The 19,249-nt window shown below is 38.0% G+C and overlaps 1 protein-coding gene across 1 annotated transcript; it reads left to right on the top strand.

Moving 5' to 3' along the window:
- Positions 1-15,420: 15,420 nt before the first annotated feature.
- On the top strand, positions 15,421-19,247 carry GPS1 (geranyl diphosphate synthase 1). The gene is made up of 12 exons (XM_079059481.1): positions 15,421-15,881; positions 16,502-16,591; positions 16,663-16,743; positions 16,819-16,890; positions 16,981-17,112; positions 17,200-17,286; positions 17,380-17,451; positions 17,567-17,652; positions 17,772-17,904; positions 18,525-18,614; positions 18,704-18,802; positions 18,866-19,247. Exons 1-12 carry the CDS (start codon positions 15,741-15,743, stop codon positions 19,043-19,045), a joined length of 1,263 nt encoding a protein of 420 aa, XP_078915607.1. The 5' UTR covers positions 15,421-15,740; the 3' UTR covers positions 19,046-19,247.
- Positions 19,248-19,249: the final 2 nt, after the last annotated feature.

Below are 19,249 nucleotides of genomic sequence, written 5' to 3'. Positions count from 1 at the left end.
GGAAGCAATGGCAGGCCCTTGAGCTGCCAGGTGGTAAGAAATTAAGATTGAGTTCAGTCCATATGTGTTTGGATTTGTCATTATCCTTGTCATGTGACTATGGTTTTGACGATTCACATGGATAAGAACACATACACCATAAAATCTAAGGGTCATAAGGTTTCTCTCCGATTCATGAAAATGATGGTAAGGAAACACTTCCACCAAGTAGATTTGAAGCAGATGGCAAAAGGTCTAAACAATTGAAACTATGATTACGGCATCCCTTTTCATAGTTCTGAAATTGTTTAGACACACATGCATGCTATCTAAGGAAAGGTGTATGATTTTGATAAAGTTTTATCAAAGCAATCTCGTATCAGAAGTCTGATCTTTGGTAAGAAAGTCAATAAAGTATTGATTTCTAGAAGTCCAGCTGATTTCTGAGTACATGTCAAAGCTAGTGGGAGCATAAGTGTTATGCTAATAATCATCATGTTAGTGGGAGCATGATAATTATGATAAGTATTGCAAGTTAGCAATGTTAATTATAGAAAACAAAAGTTTCAATTCGTGAAGTTGCAGGGGTTGAAAAAGTTGTTTTGCTATAATTAAGGGAGAGGATATACTTCATTTCAGTTCTAAAGGCTTAGATTGAGACCTTAATCATCTTTAGTCAAGAATATATATATATATAAATTTCATGTTGGATTGGTTCAACTTAAGGAAATTCCATATATTGCGTTCTTAAAATTCGATTATGATTATGGCATCCCTCTTCATAGTCAAATTTAGAGAACATGGCAAATAAAAATTTTTGTAGCAAAAGACCGGTCTAGAATCATGTCTTTATGTGAGACATCATGAATCGTGTCCCATTTGCTTTGGGCACAGGATCGATTGCATGTGCTATAGTATTTGTCCTTTCTAAATTTTCCAAATGCCCAGAGGCATTAAGAAGGGAAAAGGTCTAGAATTGGATATGACTAAAAGGATTAAGCAATTGTCGAGGACAATCTAAGGTTTACCAAAGATTGGTTGCTCAGGGACAGTTGGAAGTATAGTGCTAATTTTGGAAGGACCATATTGACATATTCTGAAAAAAGAGGCATCTCTTGTTCAGAAGTGATAGTCAAAATGAGAATATGGAGTTGTCTCCATAGGTGGAAGTTATCTGTGTAAGATTAGAAAACTTAATGCAAGAAGCATGTTCAAAGCAATGTACTTTGAATATGAGACTTAGTTTCCATGGAGTTGAACTCCATTGGAATACCTTATAATGACTGCTGACAAGTCTTTGTAACTTTGTACACTTTCATTACAAGAGGTCAGTGCATATAAGTTTAAAATCTAAACAAATTTCGATAAATGATAGGAATTTGGAATTCTTACATTTTTTGATAAGGATTTGGGAGTGTGAAAAGAGAATCATTGAAAGTATGTTCAATCGATCTAGTTCACAAAGTACGGATCATAGACAAACATAGAGTGCATACTTGGTGTATGGCAAAGCTATTGTTTAAGAAAAACATAGTGTACATGCTTGGAGCATGGGACAACTAGTGTTTTTAATTCAAGTATAAAGTTGATAAAACCGAAACAATGAATAATGAGTAATCAGTATGGTGATAAATAAAAGTGTTTATTTATATTCATAGGGTTTGATACCATATTTGATTCTTTTATTCTTGTGTTTCTCTTTGCATGTTTTGACTTCCAGAATAACTAAGTCGCTCTTCCTGAACGATTAAGTTATTCAAACCATCCACAGTCGGTCATATGTTGGAAGTAGATATGAATCAAGACTGTCATGAGTTGGCTTGTAAAGGTCCAAGTTGGTGGACAAAGTGGTGCTACAACACTCATGAGTGCTCATAAGTTCTTGAGTATTGGATTCAACCCATGCTCATTTGAATCACTTCATGGATTTTATGAGTAATCATGAGACGATAATATCTTATATTCTTCAAACCTAGAGATATGAGTTGTTACTATGAGTTGGTTATACATTGATTGCACGAAAACGCATTGGTAACTCGATGTTATAAAACGTGTCTTTGTGTATGATTCAACAAGTAGTAGAACAAGCCATATGAGTCGAAGTTTATCCATTCCTTTTACCTTCGGGATAAAAGCAATATCTGTGGGCCCCTCGATGATTTAGTGATGACACATGTGAGTGCTAGGCCAAGCCAGGACTGATTTGATTTCTTCAATTAGTCAGTCATCATGAATCGGAAATCGGGAAACAACAAATGGACAGAGAGAATGATTTATAATCCATGTCTCAGTCTATATGATATCTAGAATGGAGGAATATATGATCACTTATCTAATGGACAAGTCATTGACAGAGGTCAGAGATCATCGGCAAGGTCATAGTTCGACGGAAGCTTTTGAGAGCTACGATTGCCAGTCGGTTCTTGAAGTCATACGCAATAATAGTTTAGACTTATCCAAGTGGGAGACTGTTGGATTAATTTCTAAGTCCATAACTATAATTGGTAAGACTTGACCCGACCCGGCATGGTCCATTTGGGTTGCATGGCATCATGCATTTGGATAGACTGTAATGAGAGAAATAACACTTAAGGTTTGTTAATATATTATAAGTTATAATATATTAATAAGATTATTTAATTAGTATTGATCAAGAATTAATCTAGTATTAATTAAGTGATCAAAAGAAGACTAATTAAATATATGGGTTGATTATGTAAATCATCCATACTTATATAGTGGGCTAATGCTCCATGAATTGTCAAGTTGGGCTAAAACCCATAAGATTCTCCATGGATGCTCCATGGTGTATTTGTACCCATGGATCATGGAAATGAAAGGCCATGACAATTAGGGTTTACATGGTGTAACCCTAACTATATAATGATCTTATTCTTGGAGAAAATCGGCCACTATGTGATAGAAAGGGCTAGCCGATTTGATGAAGTGTTCCAATTCTCTCAAGTTAGTCCAAGTGTATTTGGTGTTGTGTAAACCATTTGAGGTGTCACACTTGGGGCACTAGGCACTCAAGCTTCATGAAATCATTCTACATCAAAAGAGGTATGTAATTCTAACTTGTTATATTTCATATGAATCAAAGGTTTTTGTATGCTAGTTAGTATAATACCTTGGATATTCATATTTGCATGTATAATAGAGAAAACATAGATCCAAGGTATTTAGGGTTGCATGTACACTTAGGAGTGTTAGAATGCTCAAAACCCAACACTCCGCCACAGTCTCGGTAGTCTGCTGCAAATCCTAAAACTCTCTCACCAAACGCTGCACCTCAATGGCTGGTGAAAACACCCGATCAAAACTCCTCACAAACTCCTCCCAAGTCATCTCAGCCACACCCGCTGATCCCACCTCGCGGGTAACCTCCTTCCACCAGTCTCGTGCTCGGTCCCTCAACATACAAGATGCAAACCCCACCTTTGCCGCCTCAGGGCAAAACCTCGTGCGTCGGGCATTCTCCATGTCTACCACCCAACGTCGACTAGTAATGGGGTCCCTAACCCCAAAGAACTCAGGCGCACCACACGCCTTGAACTCCCGGAACGAGGGAGCTCAGGCCCCCCAATATGGCCTGCAACAATCTCGGCTTGAAAATACCTGATCCGCTCCTCCATGGTCTCCATGATGCCCTTCTTGATGGTACCAAAGATCACCTGGGTAGCGTCAAGGATGCCACGAGTAACCTCGGCTGCAATGAGATCGTGCAGCCTCTCATCAATGGGCTCTGCACCAAAGTCTAAACTTGATCCTGATCCTGATCCTGAACCCGAACCTCGCGTGATCATCACCATACTCAACCGAAAAATACCATATAATACAAATTGATAAGTAAGTTCAAAGGGGGTCATCCTCATCGGAATCCTTAGAGCTTCCAGGTCTGGCATTATTTCAGGTACATGTCTTGTGCTTTTAGTAGTACGGGCCCAATGCTACCTTCCATACCTACTTGTACCTTCCTCATGGACATACCTAATACCTCTAGATTACCTAAATAAAATAACATGGCCACAAAAGACATCATGAACTCAAATCCTAGACTATTCTAGGATTTCTCAAACCTTACCGACCCAAAAACTCAAATCAATCATAGCAGGTTGCCCTATGCATGCAAGTTGTACACAAATAGAATCACATAGACTGTCAAATAAGCTTCTACCCTAAACCACAACCAAACAAGGAACATAAATAAGGCAAAATCCATCATTCTAGGGCTATGCAATCCTAGACATATACAACTTTGAAAGCATACACTTAGCAAATAATCATTTCAACATCAATTTCCAAATATAACTATAGCATGGCTAGCATATTAGGAACACTTACATGAGCTCGGTCGATTACGCGCATTGCATTATCCCCTTTTTACTTATGAAAACCGTTTTCAAGAAAACTTTAACTTTTGGTTTCTTTTTGAAAAAGGGTTTACCATTTCCCCGGTCTGATTTCTGACACACCCAAGAGTGTGTCCGAATCCCTCAAACCAAGACTCTGATACCAACTTGTAACATCCCAAAAACATAGGTAAAATTTTTTATTTAATAATTAGAAATGGCATCCATATTGTTTTCCAAAAAATCCATTACATAACACATTGTTCAAAAGACCAGAGTATCCAAAACAACTAGTGCGGAATACTGGAGAGTGCACGCTGCGCCATCAAGCCGGACCCTTTCCCTTAGAACCAGAAGTACCTGAAACACCCAACAAAACTGTAAGCACACGCTTAGTGAGTTTTCCAAAATACACAAATCACATAATCATATAATGCCATGTACATATACACATAAAATTTCCATGAGCTCCCTCCATAGTCTTCAACCGGGATGTCATAGGCTACCCCCATGGTCTTATAACCAAGGGCCATGGGCTCCCCCTCATGGTCTTTCCAAGTGCCATGGGCTCCCCCCATGGTCTTCACATAAATCAACACATACCAAATAACAAACCATTGCATATTCAACTTTAGAAATCACTTATCAAGTAATGGGCAGGCATTGGTGCCTTCGACCCATTGGTATAGTGAGAAAACTCACCTCAGTCTGCTGAACACAAAAGCTGCACAACTACTAGCCTAAAATCTCACACTAAACAATATACAAAACACCCTAATTAGAATTGAGTCACAACTAGACAAAGGCCCAACATCTTAATCTAAGGCCCACCAATAAAGCCCAAATTCCTAACCTACATTAATGGGCCCAAAATCAAAGTGTAACACCCTAAATTAATAATTTTTTCATTTTTAAAACCACACAAAACACAATTTCACATTTCTCAAACCCAAATTTATAAGTTGTTCAAAACACAAGACAACAAAATGTTTGACGATATCCCAGAATCCTCAAAACATAATCTCAAGCCGGTGTGTACAATCATGTCGACGCCTTCCCGCGATCCTGAGAGGTACCTGAAACACATTTCACACAACACTGTAAGCACAAGCTTAGTGAGTTCCCCAAAATACCACACACAAATAGTTAGCATCTCATGGCTATATCTCGATAAGGACCCTCCGGTCATGTGTCTCAGTGAAGACCCTCTGGTCTCACAACTCGGGTTGGACCCTCCAGTCCGGTATCTCAGTGAGGACCCTCCGATCTCACAACTCGGTTTGGACCCTCCGGTCCTAACTCAATAAGGCATAGAATAATATACAACGTAAATCACAAAGACAAAATGCATGATATCACATAACTCAGTATAAGCACATAAGACCCTCCGGTCAATAACTCAATAAGACCCTCCGGTCACACGGTATTACCACTCAGATAAGTATAGTGAGAAGACTCACCTTGAAAGTAAGCAAGTACGTCTCGTACTCAACAGTAGTCCTAGACCCCGCCTACATATATCATAATCATTTCTTATTAACAATTTATAATAACAACTCCAAGGATGTTAAACTATTCCTTTACTAACTCTCGGAAAAGGTGAAGGACCATTTTACCCCACCATGGTCTCTTAAGTCCATAACTTGACCAAACCCTAAAAGTCAATGGAAGTCAACAGTCCATGTTGACCCAACTCGTCGAGTGCATCTATACGACTCGTCGAGTTCCTTCGTTTCTCTGAAATATTAGGAAAATCCAACTTAACTTGCCGAGTTGTCTCACCAACTAGCCGAGTTTGTAACGCGTCCAGACTATCGGGGAAAACCCTAACCAACTCGTCGAGTTGGCTCACCAACTCGTCGAGTTCCTTCAGCTCAATCACTCATTTAGACACTTTTAAGCGAGACTAAGGCCCCAAACTCTAGATATAGCCTTCTAAGGCTGAAATACCATGTACAGCTGCAAGATTTACGTCCATGCATGGCATCTAGGGCTAAGTTTGCCAACATAAAGCTCAACAAAGGTTTTAAGGCATGGAAGTTGGCCAAAGCTTGATAAAGCTTCAATCTTTAGGCTTAAGGGACCTAGTATTGTCAAGATCTGAAGTCTCATCTTTAAAACATGCTCAAAATCAATGACGACTCAAGGAAATGCTAAAATGGCCATAAACTCTCTAATGGTGAGATCTAGCACTCAAGTGATCAAGATAGTGGCTTTTTACCTCCAAATGACAACTAACACTGAAAGAATGTTGGATCCAAAGACTCCTTCTTGTTCCAAGCCTTTTACTCCTTAAGCTCATTCAAAGAATGCACCAAAATACACACTCTTAGCCTCACTCTCTCGCATAGTGGATGATAGCTCGATTAGAGTTTCTCTCAGGGTGATAAGGTGATGAGGGAGGCGGGGTAAAGGAATTAAGGTCCTTTAAATAGGGTGTAAACCCTGAAAATTAGGGTTTTCTCGCTCAAATCCTACTCGTCGAGCTGGGTCCTCCAACTCGTCGAGTTGACTCTAAAACCCGCGCGGCTATCTCAATTTCTACTCGACGAGTTGGGGCCTCCAACTCGGAGTTGCCCTATCAAAATGAATATAAATTAATTTAATTTTATACCTATGAGTCGAGATGTTACATAAAGTCTAAACTACAATGGGCCATATAGCCCAATAAGGCCCAAACATGACATCAATGCCCTAACAAGCACAAAAGTCCAATATCTCTGAATGGGGCCAGCCCCAAGACCGAATAGGGCCCAATAAGCTTGCAAGCCCAACGAAGCCCAATTCTCCTGAGGTGCGTACGCCCAGCGTACCACATTAGTACGCTTAGCGTACTAGACCCTTTGGTTGTACGCGCTGCGTACGCGACTTTATGCCCAACATACAACCATCCTTTGCACAAAAGTCTATTAAGTGCTTAATTCTAAAGATTTCAACGTCCAACTTTAGATCTGATTCTATTAAGACGTCATAGGGCATAAAGTTGGAAACTTTATGCCCTTGCATGCCACATGGGTCCCCAATACTTCATTTCTCCCATTAAGACCACATTTAAGACCTTAAACTCATGCATGGTCTCAATACACCCTTCAAGATGGCAACGTTATGCATCAAGCATGCTCAAGGAGCATAGATATAACAATCCTAGCCTCTGGAGTTGCACAACTCACAAAAAAGGGTCTAAGAACCAAAAATGGACTTCATAACAAAACCCTAACTCAAACTAGCAAAAGAGATGGCAAGGTTTGAGCTTTTTACCTCCACAAGCTTGCCAATGAGCTTCAGATGCAGGATCCAAAAGCTTTTCAACGTCCAAGGCTCGCTTCCACTTCCTTCTCCTTGCTAGAACACCAAAAGGAGGTATTTGAGGCACTCACAAGCTCAACACACACACACACACACAAAGAATTTTAGGGTTTTAGGGACGATTGAAAGTGATGGAGGCTAGTTAGGGAAAGCTCCAAATGACTTAAGGACGTTTATAGAGGTCACAAATCCGAATATTATGGTTTTGGTCTTCAGCCACGTACGCCCCGCGTACGTGGTAAACCTCCGCGATCAACCTTCACCAGTACGCTAAGCGTACTCCTAAGTACACCCAGCGTACGAAGGGAGCAAATATGCACAAAAATCTCATTTTAAGGGAAAGAAAGGTAAATACCTGGATTCCGACCGTTACACTCTTGCATTTATTGCACCATTCAGCTTCATCGCTACCCCCAGACTTCTTGTCGTCGGGGTCAGACCATGGGATTTTTTTTATCGGACTTTGAGAGTCCATCTCCTTTCCTTTTCTCACCAACTTTAGTCTTGTTGGTGGTTCACTTCTTGATCATATCCTCCACATACTATGCCGCCCATAATGTTGCTTCGAAGGTAGGTGCCTGTTCAACTAGCACAGTGTACTCCAAAGGTAGCTCTTTAGCGTACCTATCAATCTTGGCTAGTTCGTCCGGAACAATGTGCATAGTGAACTCCATCTTGTCGGTGAAGGCATTAGTGTATTCTTCTACAGTCAAACTCCCCTTCTTCAAGTTTGGGAATTGGTTCTCTAGTTCCAGTATGTTCTGAACAGAATAATATTCCCGCTTGAAATGCACCAGGAACTCTACCCATGTTAGTTGTAATGGCTCATTATCTTTCCTAATGTGTTCTACTAGCGAACAACTGATCCCTTAAACTGTCTCACCGTGTAGATGGTTTTCAACCTTATTGTGCAATCACAGATTATGAAAGTGTGCTCCATCTCTGAAATCCAATCTATAACTTCCATCGGGTTTTTTTCTGGTGAAGGATGAGAGCTTGCAAGTCATGAAGTCCTTATGCTTGCATTTGTTCCTAGAAGCTCCTTCATCCAGGTTGTTCCTCCTAAATACTTAAACATCTGCTTGACTTACGATCCTTTTATAGTTCCCTTCCTCTGACTAACCTTCATTCAGTTCGGGATGCTCAACAGGCACCGTGGGGTCTCTTCCATTTTCCTGGATCAGCTGCCTCATTTCCTCTATTTACTCGGCTAACAGAGCTCTAAGCATTTCCATTGTGACAGGTTCAGCTACCGGAACTGCTTTAGGCGCACGCTCAATTGCTCGGGGCTCGAGCTGACGACTCTCGTTATCGTTTCCTAGTCCACCACGTGTCCTCACCATGACGTTCTATACACCGAAGCATGCGTTCAGTGTATAGTGACGAGAATATATAGATAGGGAAGATAGATGTATAAATCTCCTTATCACTCCAAAAAGTTATATGCCAATTCTAATACCATAATTAAACGTTTAGAAAACTGAACACATAAAATTTCTAGATCCAGTCGGCAATAGACCATAGATCCGAACATCCTAAAGTGTAACATCCATAAATTTCATGAAAAATTTAAACTTTTTAAACAATCCAAAATCATCATTTGTTTACAAGATAGTTTTCCAAAACATGTCTATTATCAGAGTTTTTCCAAAATCATAAACAAAATATAAGGAGGTGCACGATCAAGCCTTCGCCTTCCAGCGATGATCTGAGGTACCTGAAACATAACCCAAAACTGTAAGCCCAAAGCTTAGTGAGTTTCCCCCAAAAATACCAACCCAATACCAAACCAACATAATAATAATAATAAACAACATGCATACAGAGGCTTCAATCTGACTGGAACGCCCCACCGGCCTGCAGTCTACCTCGTACGCTTACAGAACCTTCAGCATGACTAGTACGCCACACCGAGCCTTCAACCCATCTGGACTGTTCTCCGAGCCTTCAGCCTGACTGGTACGCCCCATTGGCCTTCTGTCTATCCGGGATGCCCTGGGTCTGTTGGCCTTCAGCACAAAGCAGGACCGCCTCAACCCAACCACACATACACCGTGTCGATACATATATATATATATATATATATATATATATATATATATATATATATATATATATATATATATATATATATATATATATATATATATATATAACAGACAAGCATACAAATAATCAGCCAATAACAAGCAGACAGATCCTACAGATCATTAAGCATAGCATCATCCTATCTACCAGGATACAGATCTAACAGATCACTATAACACTCAATCATATGAAAAAACAGGATAACAATCCTAAGGGTCGGCCTTGGTGCCTTCGACCCATAAGTACAGTGAGGAAGACTCACCTCACAAGCTAAACAGAACTGTTAAGGCCCGACTCCGAATCTCAGCTCTCTACTCAATTCCTACATCCACCAAGTGACCAATTTTCGTCAGAATCCCAAAATACCCTCAAAGCCAAACTTGGTCAAAGTCAAGGTCAACTGGTCAAAGTCCATAAACCACTGAGTCAACCTAACCGAGTTAACTCAACATGGGATGGCCCGTGCGAGTATGTGGGGCATACTCCAGAGGTACGCTCAGCATACATGAAGATTCACAGAAACCACCATCAAGGTGACTGACCAGGTATGTGGGGCGTACCCTCACATATCCCAAATTTTCATTAAGTGCTTAAAGGCTTTAGCACTTAAGCTCATACTTCAGATGTAAGGTCCAGAGGCATACTAGGGTCATAAAGTTTCCAAATTTATGAATTTACACGTCCATAAAGTCCTTAACACAAGGTCTTAATCCATTAAGACCTTCTACAAGATGCATGGAGCCAAACTAGCTAAAGGGACCTCATTTTTATGGCTTAGGACCCTTCCTATGGTCTGAAAGGACAACTCAAAACGTCTTAATACCAAGCATGCATGAAATGGGACTTTTGAGATAAGAAGAACAACATAAAGTCACAAAAATGAGATCCAAGCAAACAAAGCATCAAGGTGAAGACTTTTACCTTCTGGAGATTCCCAAGAAGGTAATGATCCAAGATCCACAAGCTTGCTTCAACTTCTAAGCTCCTTGATGCCACTCCTTCCTTAAGCACATCAAGAACATACTTTTAGCTCAAAAACACTCTTAATGGACTAGGGTTTTCCAAAAACGACTCAAGGCTTTGGAGGCTGAAAGGTGGGGGTAAATGAGCCATAAAGATGCTTAAATACCCCTCAAACCCTAAAACTTGGGGTTTCTCTTGGACATGAGTATGCCCAGCGTACTAGGGCGCGCCCTAGTACGCTTAGCGTACCCACATGTACGCTTAGCGTACACCTCCTGCCACAAAATTACAATCTTGCCACTAGGGCTTCTTATGGTAACTTCTTTCCAATACAAGGGCCAAAATTACATAATTAAAACCCAAGGGATGAATTGAAAAGTACTTGAAAACTGAGGTGTTACATAAAGCATTTAAAGGCATCCTATAGCATCCTAAGGCAGATTATAGTTATAGCATGTGTAAATCATTTAGCACATAGAAGCAAATTAGGCATCTATCCTAAAGTAAACTAGTGCTCGTGTCTATTCAGGTGTACTACCTAAAATATACTAGACACTCATCTCACAATCATTGCTTAGCATTCCAAGTTTAAGTCTATATATAAATCATTACTCCTAGTTCGCTTAAACTAATACATTGATACCAACAGTGACATGCATATTTCACGGCCAGAAAAAACAAGTTTATGCTTATTTTAAAATCAGAGTTTTAATTTACAAATGCGAAATTTGTCCCATAAAATATTCCCGAAGGAATTTTTTCATTGATTTATTAAAAAATCGGGATTTCATCGTCGATACAAGAAACATAAGCATAAACGAAGACTTACAACATCTATTTTAATCTCTTTGTATAATGTATCTTCGCATCGATACTTGTGATGCAAATTACTTGAGTGGGTTAGGTTGGGAAACCTGGTGAGATACATACGGTTTTCAACCTACAATATTATAACTTTTAATTATATAACCATCAACATTCAAATAACCTAATTACCCCATTTACCATCACTCCCACTTACTAATCCTATTACGATGCTCTTGAGGGATCTTTCCTAAAGGATATTTATCAGCGGACAACTATAATTCCTAGGTGATTAGACACGACGGTACGATAATAATCATGGCAACACGACAATACATTAGTACTTTTTGTATAATCACAACAGGCACGACAGTACAAAATACTTTGGTTTGGCACGATAGTACAAAAGTACTTGGGTTTAGCACAGCGGTACAAAAGTACTTGGGTTTAGCACGACGGAACAAAAGTACTTGGGTTTAGCATGGCGGTACAAAAGTACTTGGGTTTAGCACGTCGGTACAAAAGTACTTCGTCTTAGTACGGTCGTACAAAAGTAATTGGGTTTAGCACGGCAATACAAAAGTACTTGGGTTTTGCACGACAATACAAAGTACTTGAGATAGACAAGGCAGGCACGACTTATTATTTCACACGACTCTCTCTCTCTCTCTCTCTCTAACCTATCGCAACCACTATTTCATACAACCCTATCACAACCTCTCATTTATTATTTTGCATAGCCCCCTCACTACACAGTCATATTATTAAGTATGTTAAACATACCAATAAATCAAGTAGTAATCATATTTGTACAACTACATTAAACACATCAATGATAGCGCACATAGTAGTTAAGCATTTGGAATACTTATATCTATGCGTAAGCTTGAAAGTAACTATGCACTCACCTGTTAAAGTGATGACTCAAAATTTGAGCAGAATTTTGCTTCTAGTAACTGACCTTTCCTTTGACATGGCCTAGTATCATTATCACTAAGTCTTAGTCTAATATTCTACGAGACTAGATGGAATCTAGACCTATCAATCATTCTAATTAATATTGATAGTTCTATCAAATAAGGATCAGTCAGGCAGGACAGTCGGGAGGCAGGACCATTTCGACATATAGTCTTTCTGAAATCCAACAACCAAGTCGATGTGACCATTCTAGACACCTCTCCCGTGAGTAGATCCAATCAGTATATGACTTGGAATCACTGATAAATCTTAATTATAGGTTCATAACAACAAATATGACTATAATTATATATTACGTGAAGGCAGAGTAAGTGTAGCTCACTTACAGATTATGGATGAGAACCAGGGTCCAAGTGGACAGAACTTTGACTCAGGGTCTCCTACTCGAACGTGTACTCTGGGGTGTCGCAGGGCTTCGCCTCAGGCTAGAAACAAAAAAAAATAGGTTTACAGGAGGGATAATCGAGAGAAAGTGTCTATAAGAGTGTGTGGAATGAATGAGGGAGGGTTGGCTATTTATAGGGCCAAAAACACATATGCACGTCGCGCACTTCAAACATGTCAATACATCGGTTAGCTGACATGTGCCACTCGTCGGCTGGAGTAGCGTGGCTGACTTCGCGCCTAAGCTACACGCTTCGCGTTGCGTGTGCCGATTTTTATAATTTAGAAATTGCGTATCTCCTTCATACAAGCTCCGTTTTTGACGTTCTTTATATCAACAGACAGCTCTCGATGAGATCTACAACTTTCCTTTAGACTCCGTCGGCTAGTTTTGACTTCATTTTATTTACACAAGCTTAGCCTATTAAAGCCTGTATAAAATGAATATCTCTCACATCCGGCGTCCGTTTTCGATGGTTTTTATATTTTTGGAATCCTATTAACGCGACCTTCAATTCTTGTTGAGATTGTTTTGGCCAAAAATCAACCGATCTAAAACTCAATTTCTGTGCGCACACTGCTACACTGAAATCTTAGAAAAGTCATAAATTCCTTTATTGAAGTCAGTTTCGGACGTTCCCTGTATGCACAGATTCGCTTTTTTTTTAATGCTACGACTTTCGTTTAGATCACTAGGGCTAATAAGTAACCTATCTCCAACTCACTATTTACGAAATATACTATAACTCGGTTAAGATTATTTATCCTAAATAATCTCTTATTTAAAAGTCATTATTATGGCTTATAATAACTTTATTGCCTAGCCCGAATTTACAGGTGTTACATACAAAGAATAAAATTTATTCTTCTTAATCTAGCTCCTTGTGCTCCTATCTTCTCACGTACCACGACTGCTACCTGAACCAACAAAACATTAAACATCTCTACAACATCAGACAACAATGTCCAAAGAGTGATATTCTTTCCATTTTCATGTTTATCTACTCTTCTTTTAATCTTTCTATCTTTCTTTACATGTTCTTTTTGTTATCTTCTTCTCATACTCTGTTATATTCTAATTCTTCCGCATCGTATTTATCTCTTCTATTCTTTTCTCATACCTTCTCATCTCATTTACTATGTTATATTCTTCACATAATCTTCTATTTGGATCTTACCTTTTCATCTCATACTCTTACTTAGCCTCTTATTAGGCTCATTTCATACTCTACACATAGTCTATCTTTTTCTCTATCTTTACCTCTTTTATACTCTTCTTCTTTTCCCATTCTCTACTCTTATCTCATATCTTTTCTTTTCTTATACTTTGTGCATGCCCTTCTCTTATTATTACTTTGCTCTTCTCATGTATCTTACTCCTAGCATGCCTTCTCATACTCTTCTTACACTCCATCTCTATATTATCATCTTCTCATGCCTCAACATTCTACTCTCATATAGACACGACAGTCTAATCTCATATGATAGGCTCAAAGTCAAATCTCTTTAAACTTTGGGTTCTTACAACTGTTGTGGCTAGATTTGTTGATGTGACCACTTAAATCGGCTAAAATAAGGTTCAGTGACTAAAAAGACAAATCACTTCCGACCTTATGCCCATAAAGCCAAAAAAAACTCTAGTGACTATTTAGACAAATTCCTAAAAGTGCATATGGCTGCAATGTTATTTTCCCTCGTATCCTCAAATGCTCCAACTCTCATTTTAGGTCTTCAATTCTCTATTCACATTTAACAAAAAATTTCAAGATGGTATGTACTCAAGAATATTCAGTCCCTACTCGATGCGAATACCATTCGTTTTCTTTCGCGAATATAATCGTCTCTTCTTCTTTTCCCATTCTCTACTCTTATCTCATATATTTTCTCTTCTTATACTTTGTGCATGTCTTTCTCTTATTCTTACTCTGCTTTTCTCATGTCTCTTACTTTTAGCATGCCTTCTCATACTCTTCTTACACTCCATCTCTCTATTATCATCTTCTCATGCCTCAACATTCTACTCTTCTATAGACACAATAGTCAAATCTCATATGATAGGCTCAAAGTCAAATATCTCTAAATTTTGGGTTCTTACAGCTGTTGTGGTTAGATTTGTTGATGTGACCACTTAAACCAGCTAAAATAAAATTTAGTGACTAAAAAGACAGATCGCTTCCAACCTCATACCCATAAAGCCAAAAATACTTTAGTGACTATTTAGACAAATTCCTAAAAGTGCATATGGCTATAATGTTATTTTCCCTCCAATCCTCAAATGCTCCGACTCTCATTTTAAGCCTTTAATTCTTTATTCACATTTAACAAAAAAATTTCAAGATGGCAAGAATATTCAGTCCCTACTCAATGCGAATACCCTTTGTTTTCTTTCACGAATATAATCGTCTCGACACAATCATTTCTTTATAAACTCTATAAAAGTTATTGATTATAGTGTGATATTTGCTTTTTATTTATTTTTTGTCATTTCAGTCATTGACCTTACCTTATTGGATTTTATTGATTTAATAGGCTAAAACTTGATGTAAATCAATCTATTTCTAAGGAAACAAATTGAATTGCTAGTTTTAGGTGTTTACGAGGTGGTTTAGAATGGTTGGTTACCTTGATGAAAATTTAGCGATGGAGGATTTGTCTAGTTAGGGTTATGCACGTGGTTCACCATCGCCGTCGTGTCACACTCCTGAATCAGCAAGGTCGGTTGATTTTTTAACTAATCCCCCCAAACCCCTCCAAGCCTCCTCTTTTCTTCTCCACCGCCACCGCCTCCGCCTCCACCATTTCCGCCTCCTCCTCCAAGCTTTCCATATATTTCTTTCCATCTCACTGATCTCCGCCGCTGTTTACTAAACTTCGAGATTTGAGAAGATGAACATCTATAGAGGAATTTCTCGCATGTCGAGAATAACGAGCTGTTACAACCGTTGTCGATGGTTGCACAACTCTTCTCCGCATCACCAATTGTCTCACTCCAGTCCCTTCAAGTCTCCCATGGAGCCCTCTGAAAAGGTAAACCCTTTCACGAACGTTCGCTTTTCCTATTTTTGAAACCATAACAAATTGGTAGCTATCGTTGTGAAATTGTTGTAAATTTGCAAACTACTGTTTAATCCTGCCTTATTCTCCCTCGATCGAAAAAGTTCCATGGCCATTGACCTGTTCAATTTTGTGAAAATGATATGGATTTTTTTTTTTTTTTTTTTTTTTTTTGATAACAAGTATGATATGGATTTGTAAACATTATTCCCCCTTCCTCGCATCAAAATTCCAAAATACGAAATGTTTCTATGGTATTGTATTGATTTAGGTATCAGGTTTCCTTTACTTTCTTTTACGCAAGGGAATTCAGCTATTGGCCATATTTGGAACAATTTCACAACTCAAGCTTTCCAATTTTCGTGGGACAAAGATCATTTTTTTTGGAATTTGGAAATTAGTAAGCTTGAGATAACTTGTAGCTCAAGTTTTGCAAAGGCGATTACGTTTTTATCATATTCAATTTATCACACCAACATGTAAAAGATTTCTAAAAGAGTATAAAGATCACTAACTATATCTTATTTTGGTGCTTCTAGTTCTTATCTCATGGTTTTTATGTAAATCTTGTTATTGTTTTGGGTAATTAGTAGGTTTTGGGTTGCAGAGTAATCTACCCCTGGATTTCACGCCCCTTTAGTTCTGGTGGACCTCAACCCCAATATGATAGATCTTCAGTTGAGGTAAGTGAATGCAAGGTTTTCACATTTTACTAATTTGCCCTTGTTTATTTATATTTTTTCTTTTTATTCAGGATCAAGTGGATCCGTTTTCTCTAGTTGCTGATGAACTATCAATTGTAGCTAATAGGCTGCGATCAATGGTGGTTGCTGAGGTATATCTTTAATAACTACTTTCTTTCAACATTATTTCCTCAAAGGGTATATTTGTAATTAACCGAATTATACAGGTGCCAAAGCTTGCTTCAGCAGCTGAGTACTTCTTTAAAATGGGAGTTGAAGGGAAGAGGTTTCGACCCACTGTAAGTTTATTTTTATTTCTTTGATTATTGATATCATATTATCATGTTATTGTTGTAAAATATTGAAATTGTTTTATTTTTTTTTTTCAGGTTATTTTATTAATGGCAACAGCTTTAAATGTTCAAATTTCTAAACCAGCATCAGAAGGGGTTGTGGATATGTTCTCAACAGAGTTGAGGTTGAGACAACAATCGATTGCTGAAATCACAGAGATGATTCATGTTAGGTTTTTTTGAATATTGGTTTTAATATTTCTTTTTACAATTGTATTTTCTTAGAAAGAAAATAATTTTTTTTTTTAATCTCAGGTTGCTAGTCTCCTTCATGATGATGTATTGGATGATGCTGATACAAGACGTGGGATTGGATCTCTTAACTTTGTAATGGGAAATAAGGTGTTAAATCTTTATCATAAAAATAAAATAAACAAGGGCAAATTAGTAAATATGAAACACTTGTATATTTGACTAATGAAACACTCGATGCAGCTTGCAGTATTGGCTGGAGATTTCTTGCTTTCTAGAGCTTGTATAACCCTCGCCTCCTTAAAAAACACAGAGGTATCCATAATCCACTATTCCACTCCATTAATATCTTTATTTTTATTTTAATTTTTAATTTTTAATAACCTCTCATTATATTCTACTTTTTTTTATTTTTAAAAAAATTGTACAGGTTGTATCACTAATAGCAACAGCTGTGGAGCATCTTGTGACAGGTGAAACAATGCAAATGAGCACGTCAGCAGAGCAGCGTAGTAGGTATTATATTTATAGCATCATACTTTCATTTCTTCCGAAAATACCCCTGTGAAGCTTCTCCTAACTCCTGTCATGTATAACAAATTTTCTTGCAATATATATATATTTTTTGGTTGCAGCATGGATTACTATTTGCAGAAGACGTATTACAAGACTGCTTCATTAATTTCAAACAGCTGTAAATCCATTGCTCTTCTTACTGGCCAAACTGCTGAGGTTGCCATGCTAGCATATGAGTACGGAAAAAATCTTGTAAGTATCTCACTCGATACACAGTAACTCAGACTTAGCATTGTTTCAGTACACAGTAACTCAGACTTATCTTTGTTTCAGTACATAGTACACAATACATAACTTAGACTTATCTTTGTTTCAGTACACAGTACACAATACATAGTAACTCAGACTTAGCATTGTTTCAGTACACAATACACAGTAACTCAGACTTATCATTGTTTCATTGAAGCAGTAACTCAGACTTATCATTGTTTCATTGAAGCAGTAACTCAGACTTATCATTGTTTCAGTACACAATACACAGTAACTCAGACTTATCTTTGTTATAGTACACAGTACACAATACACAGTAATGCAGACTTATCATTGTTTTAGTACATAGTAACTCAGACTTATCATTGTTTTAGTACATAGTAACTCAGACTTATCTTTGTTATAGTACACAATACACAGTAACACAGACTTATCATTGTTTTAGTACACAGTAACTCAGACTTATCTTTGTTATAGTATGCAATACACAATACACATTAACTCAAACTTATCATTGTTTTAGAACACAACTAACTCGTGACTTATCTTTATTTCAGTACACAGTAACTCTGATTTATCTTTGTTTTTTTGTTTGTTTGCAGGGTTTGGCATTCCAATTAATTGATGATGTACTTGATTTCACTGGCACATCATCATCTCTAGGGAAGGGTGCATTATCTGACATTCACCATGTAATAATTTTACATTTCTTATTGTGTGCTTTTTTATAGATTGTGTTTGAGGTTACATTCTGATAATTTTGTTTATTTGTATATTCTAGGGAATTGTGACAGCTCCAATATTATATGCAATGGAGGAGTTTCCCGAACTACAGACAGTTGTCGACAGGGGATTGGATGACCCTGAAAACGTGAATCTTGTAAGCTTCTTTTACTACTTTTAATTGATTTGTGTATAATACTTATACTTAATACTAATACAGGCTCTGGAGTATCTTGGAAAAAGTCATGGAATACAAAGAACAAGAGAACTAGCAGCAAAGCATGCCAGCCTGGCATCTGCTGCAATTGATTCCTTGCCTGAAAATGATGACGAGGACGTTCAAAGATCTAGGCGGGCCCTTATAGAATTGACACACAGAGTTATCAATAGAACAAAATGAAGAAAAGATCAAGGTCAAGATAAATATATATATGGAAGATTATGTTTTATTGCAGTTGTAGTAGCTTTTTAAGCCACAGCTCAGTGGGTTTGTTGATTATTCATTTTCTTGTTTAATAACGAGTGATTACTCAATAATGATTATACACCACAAGCTTTTAAGAAAGAGATATAATTTGGGGGAAGGATGGAGTTTTATTTTACA

The sequence above is a fragment of the Lactuca virosa genome, chromosome 7, assembly GCF_052849685.1.
Source record: "Lactuca virosa cultivar CGN04683 chromosome 7, Lactuca_virosa_CGN04683_v6, whole genome shotgun sequence".
NCBI classification, from domain to species: domain Eukaryota; kingdom Viridiplantae; phylum Streptophyta; class Magnoliopsida; order Asterales; family Asteraceae; genus Lactuca; species Lactuca virosa.
Note: the sequence above shows the minus strand (reverse complement) of the source record. Positions and strands in the feature narration are given on the sequence as shown.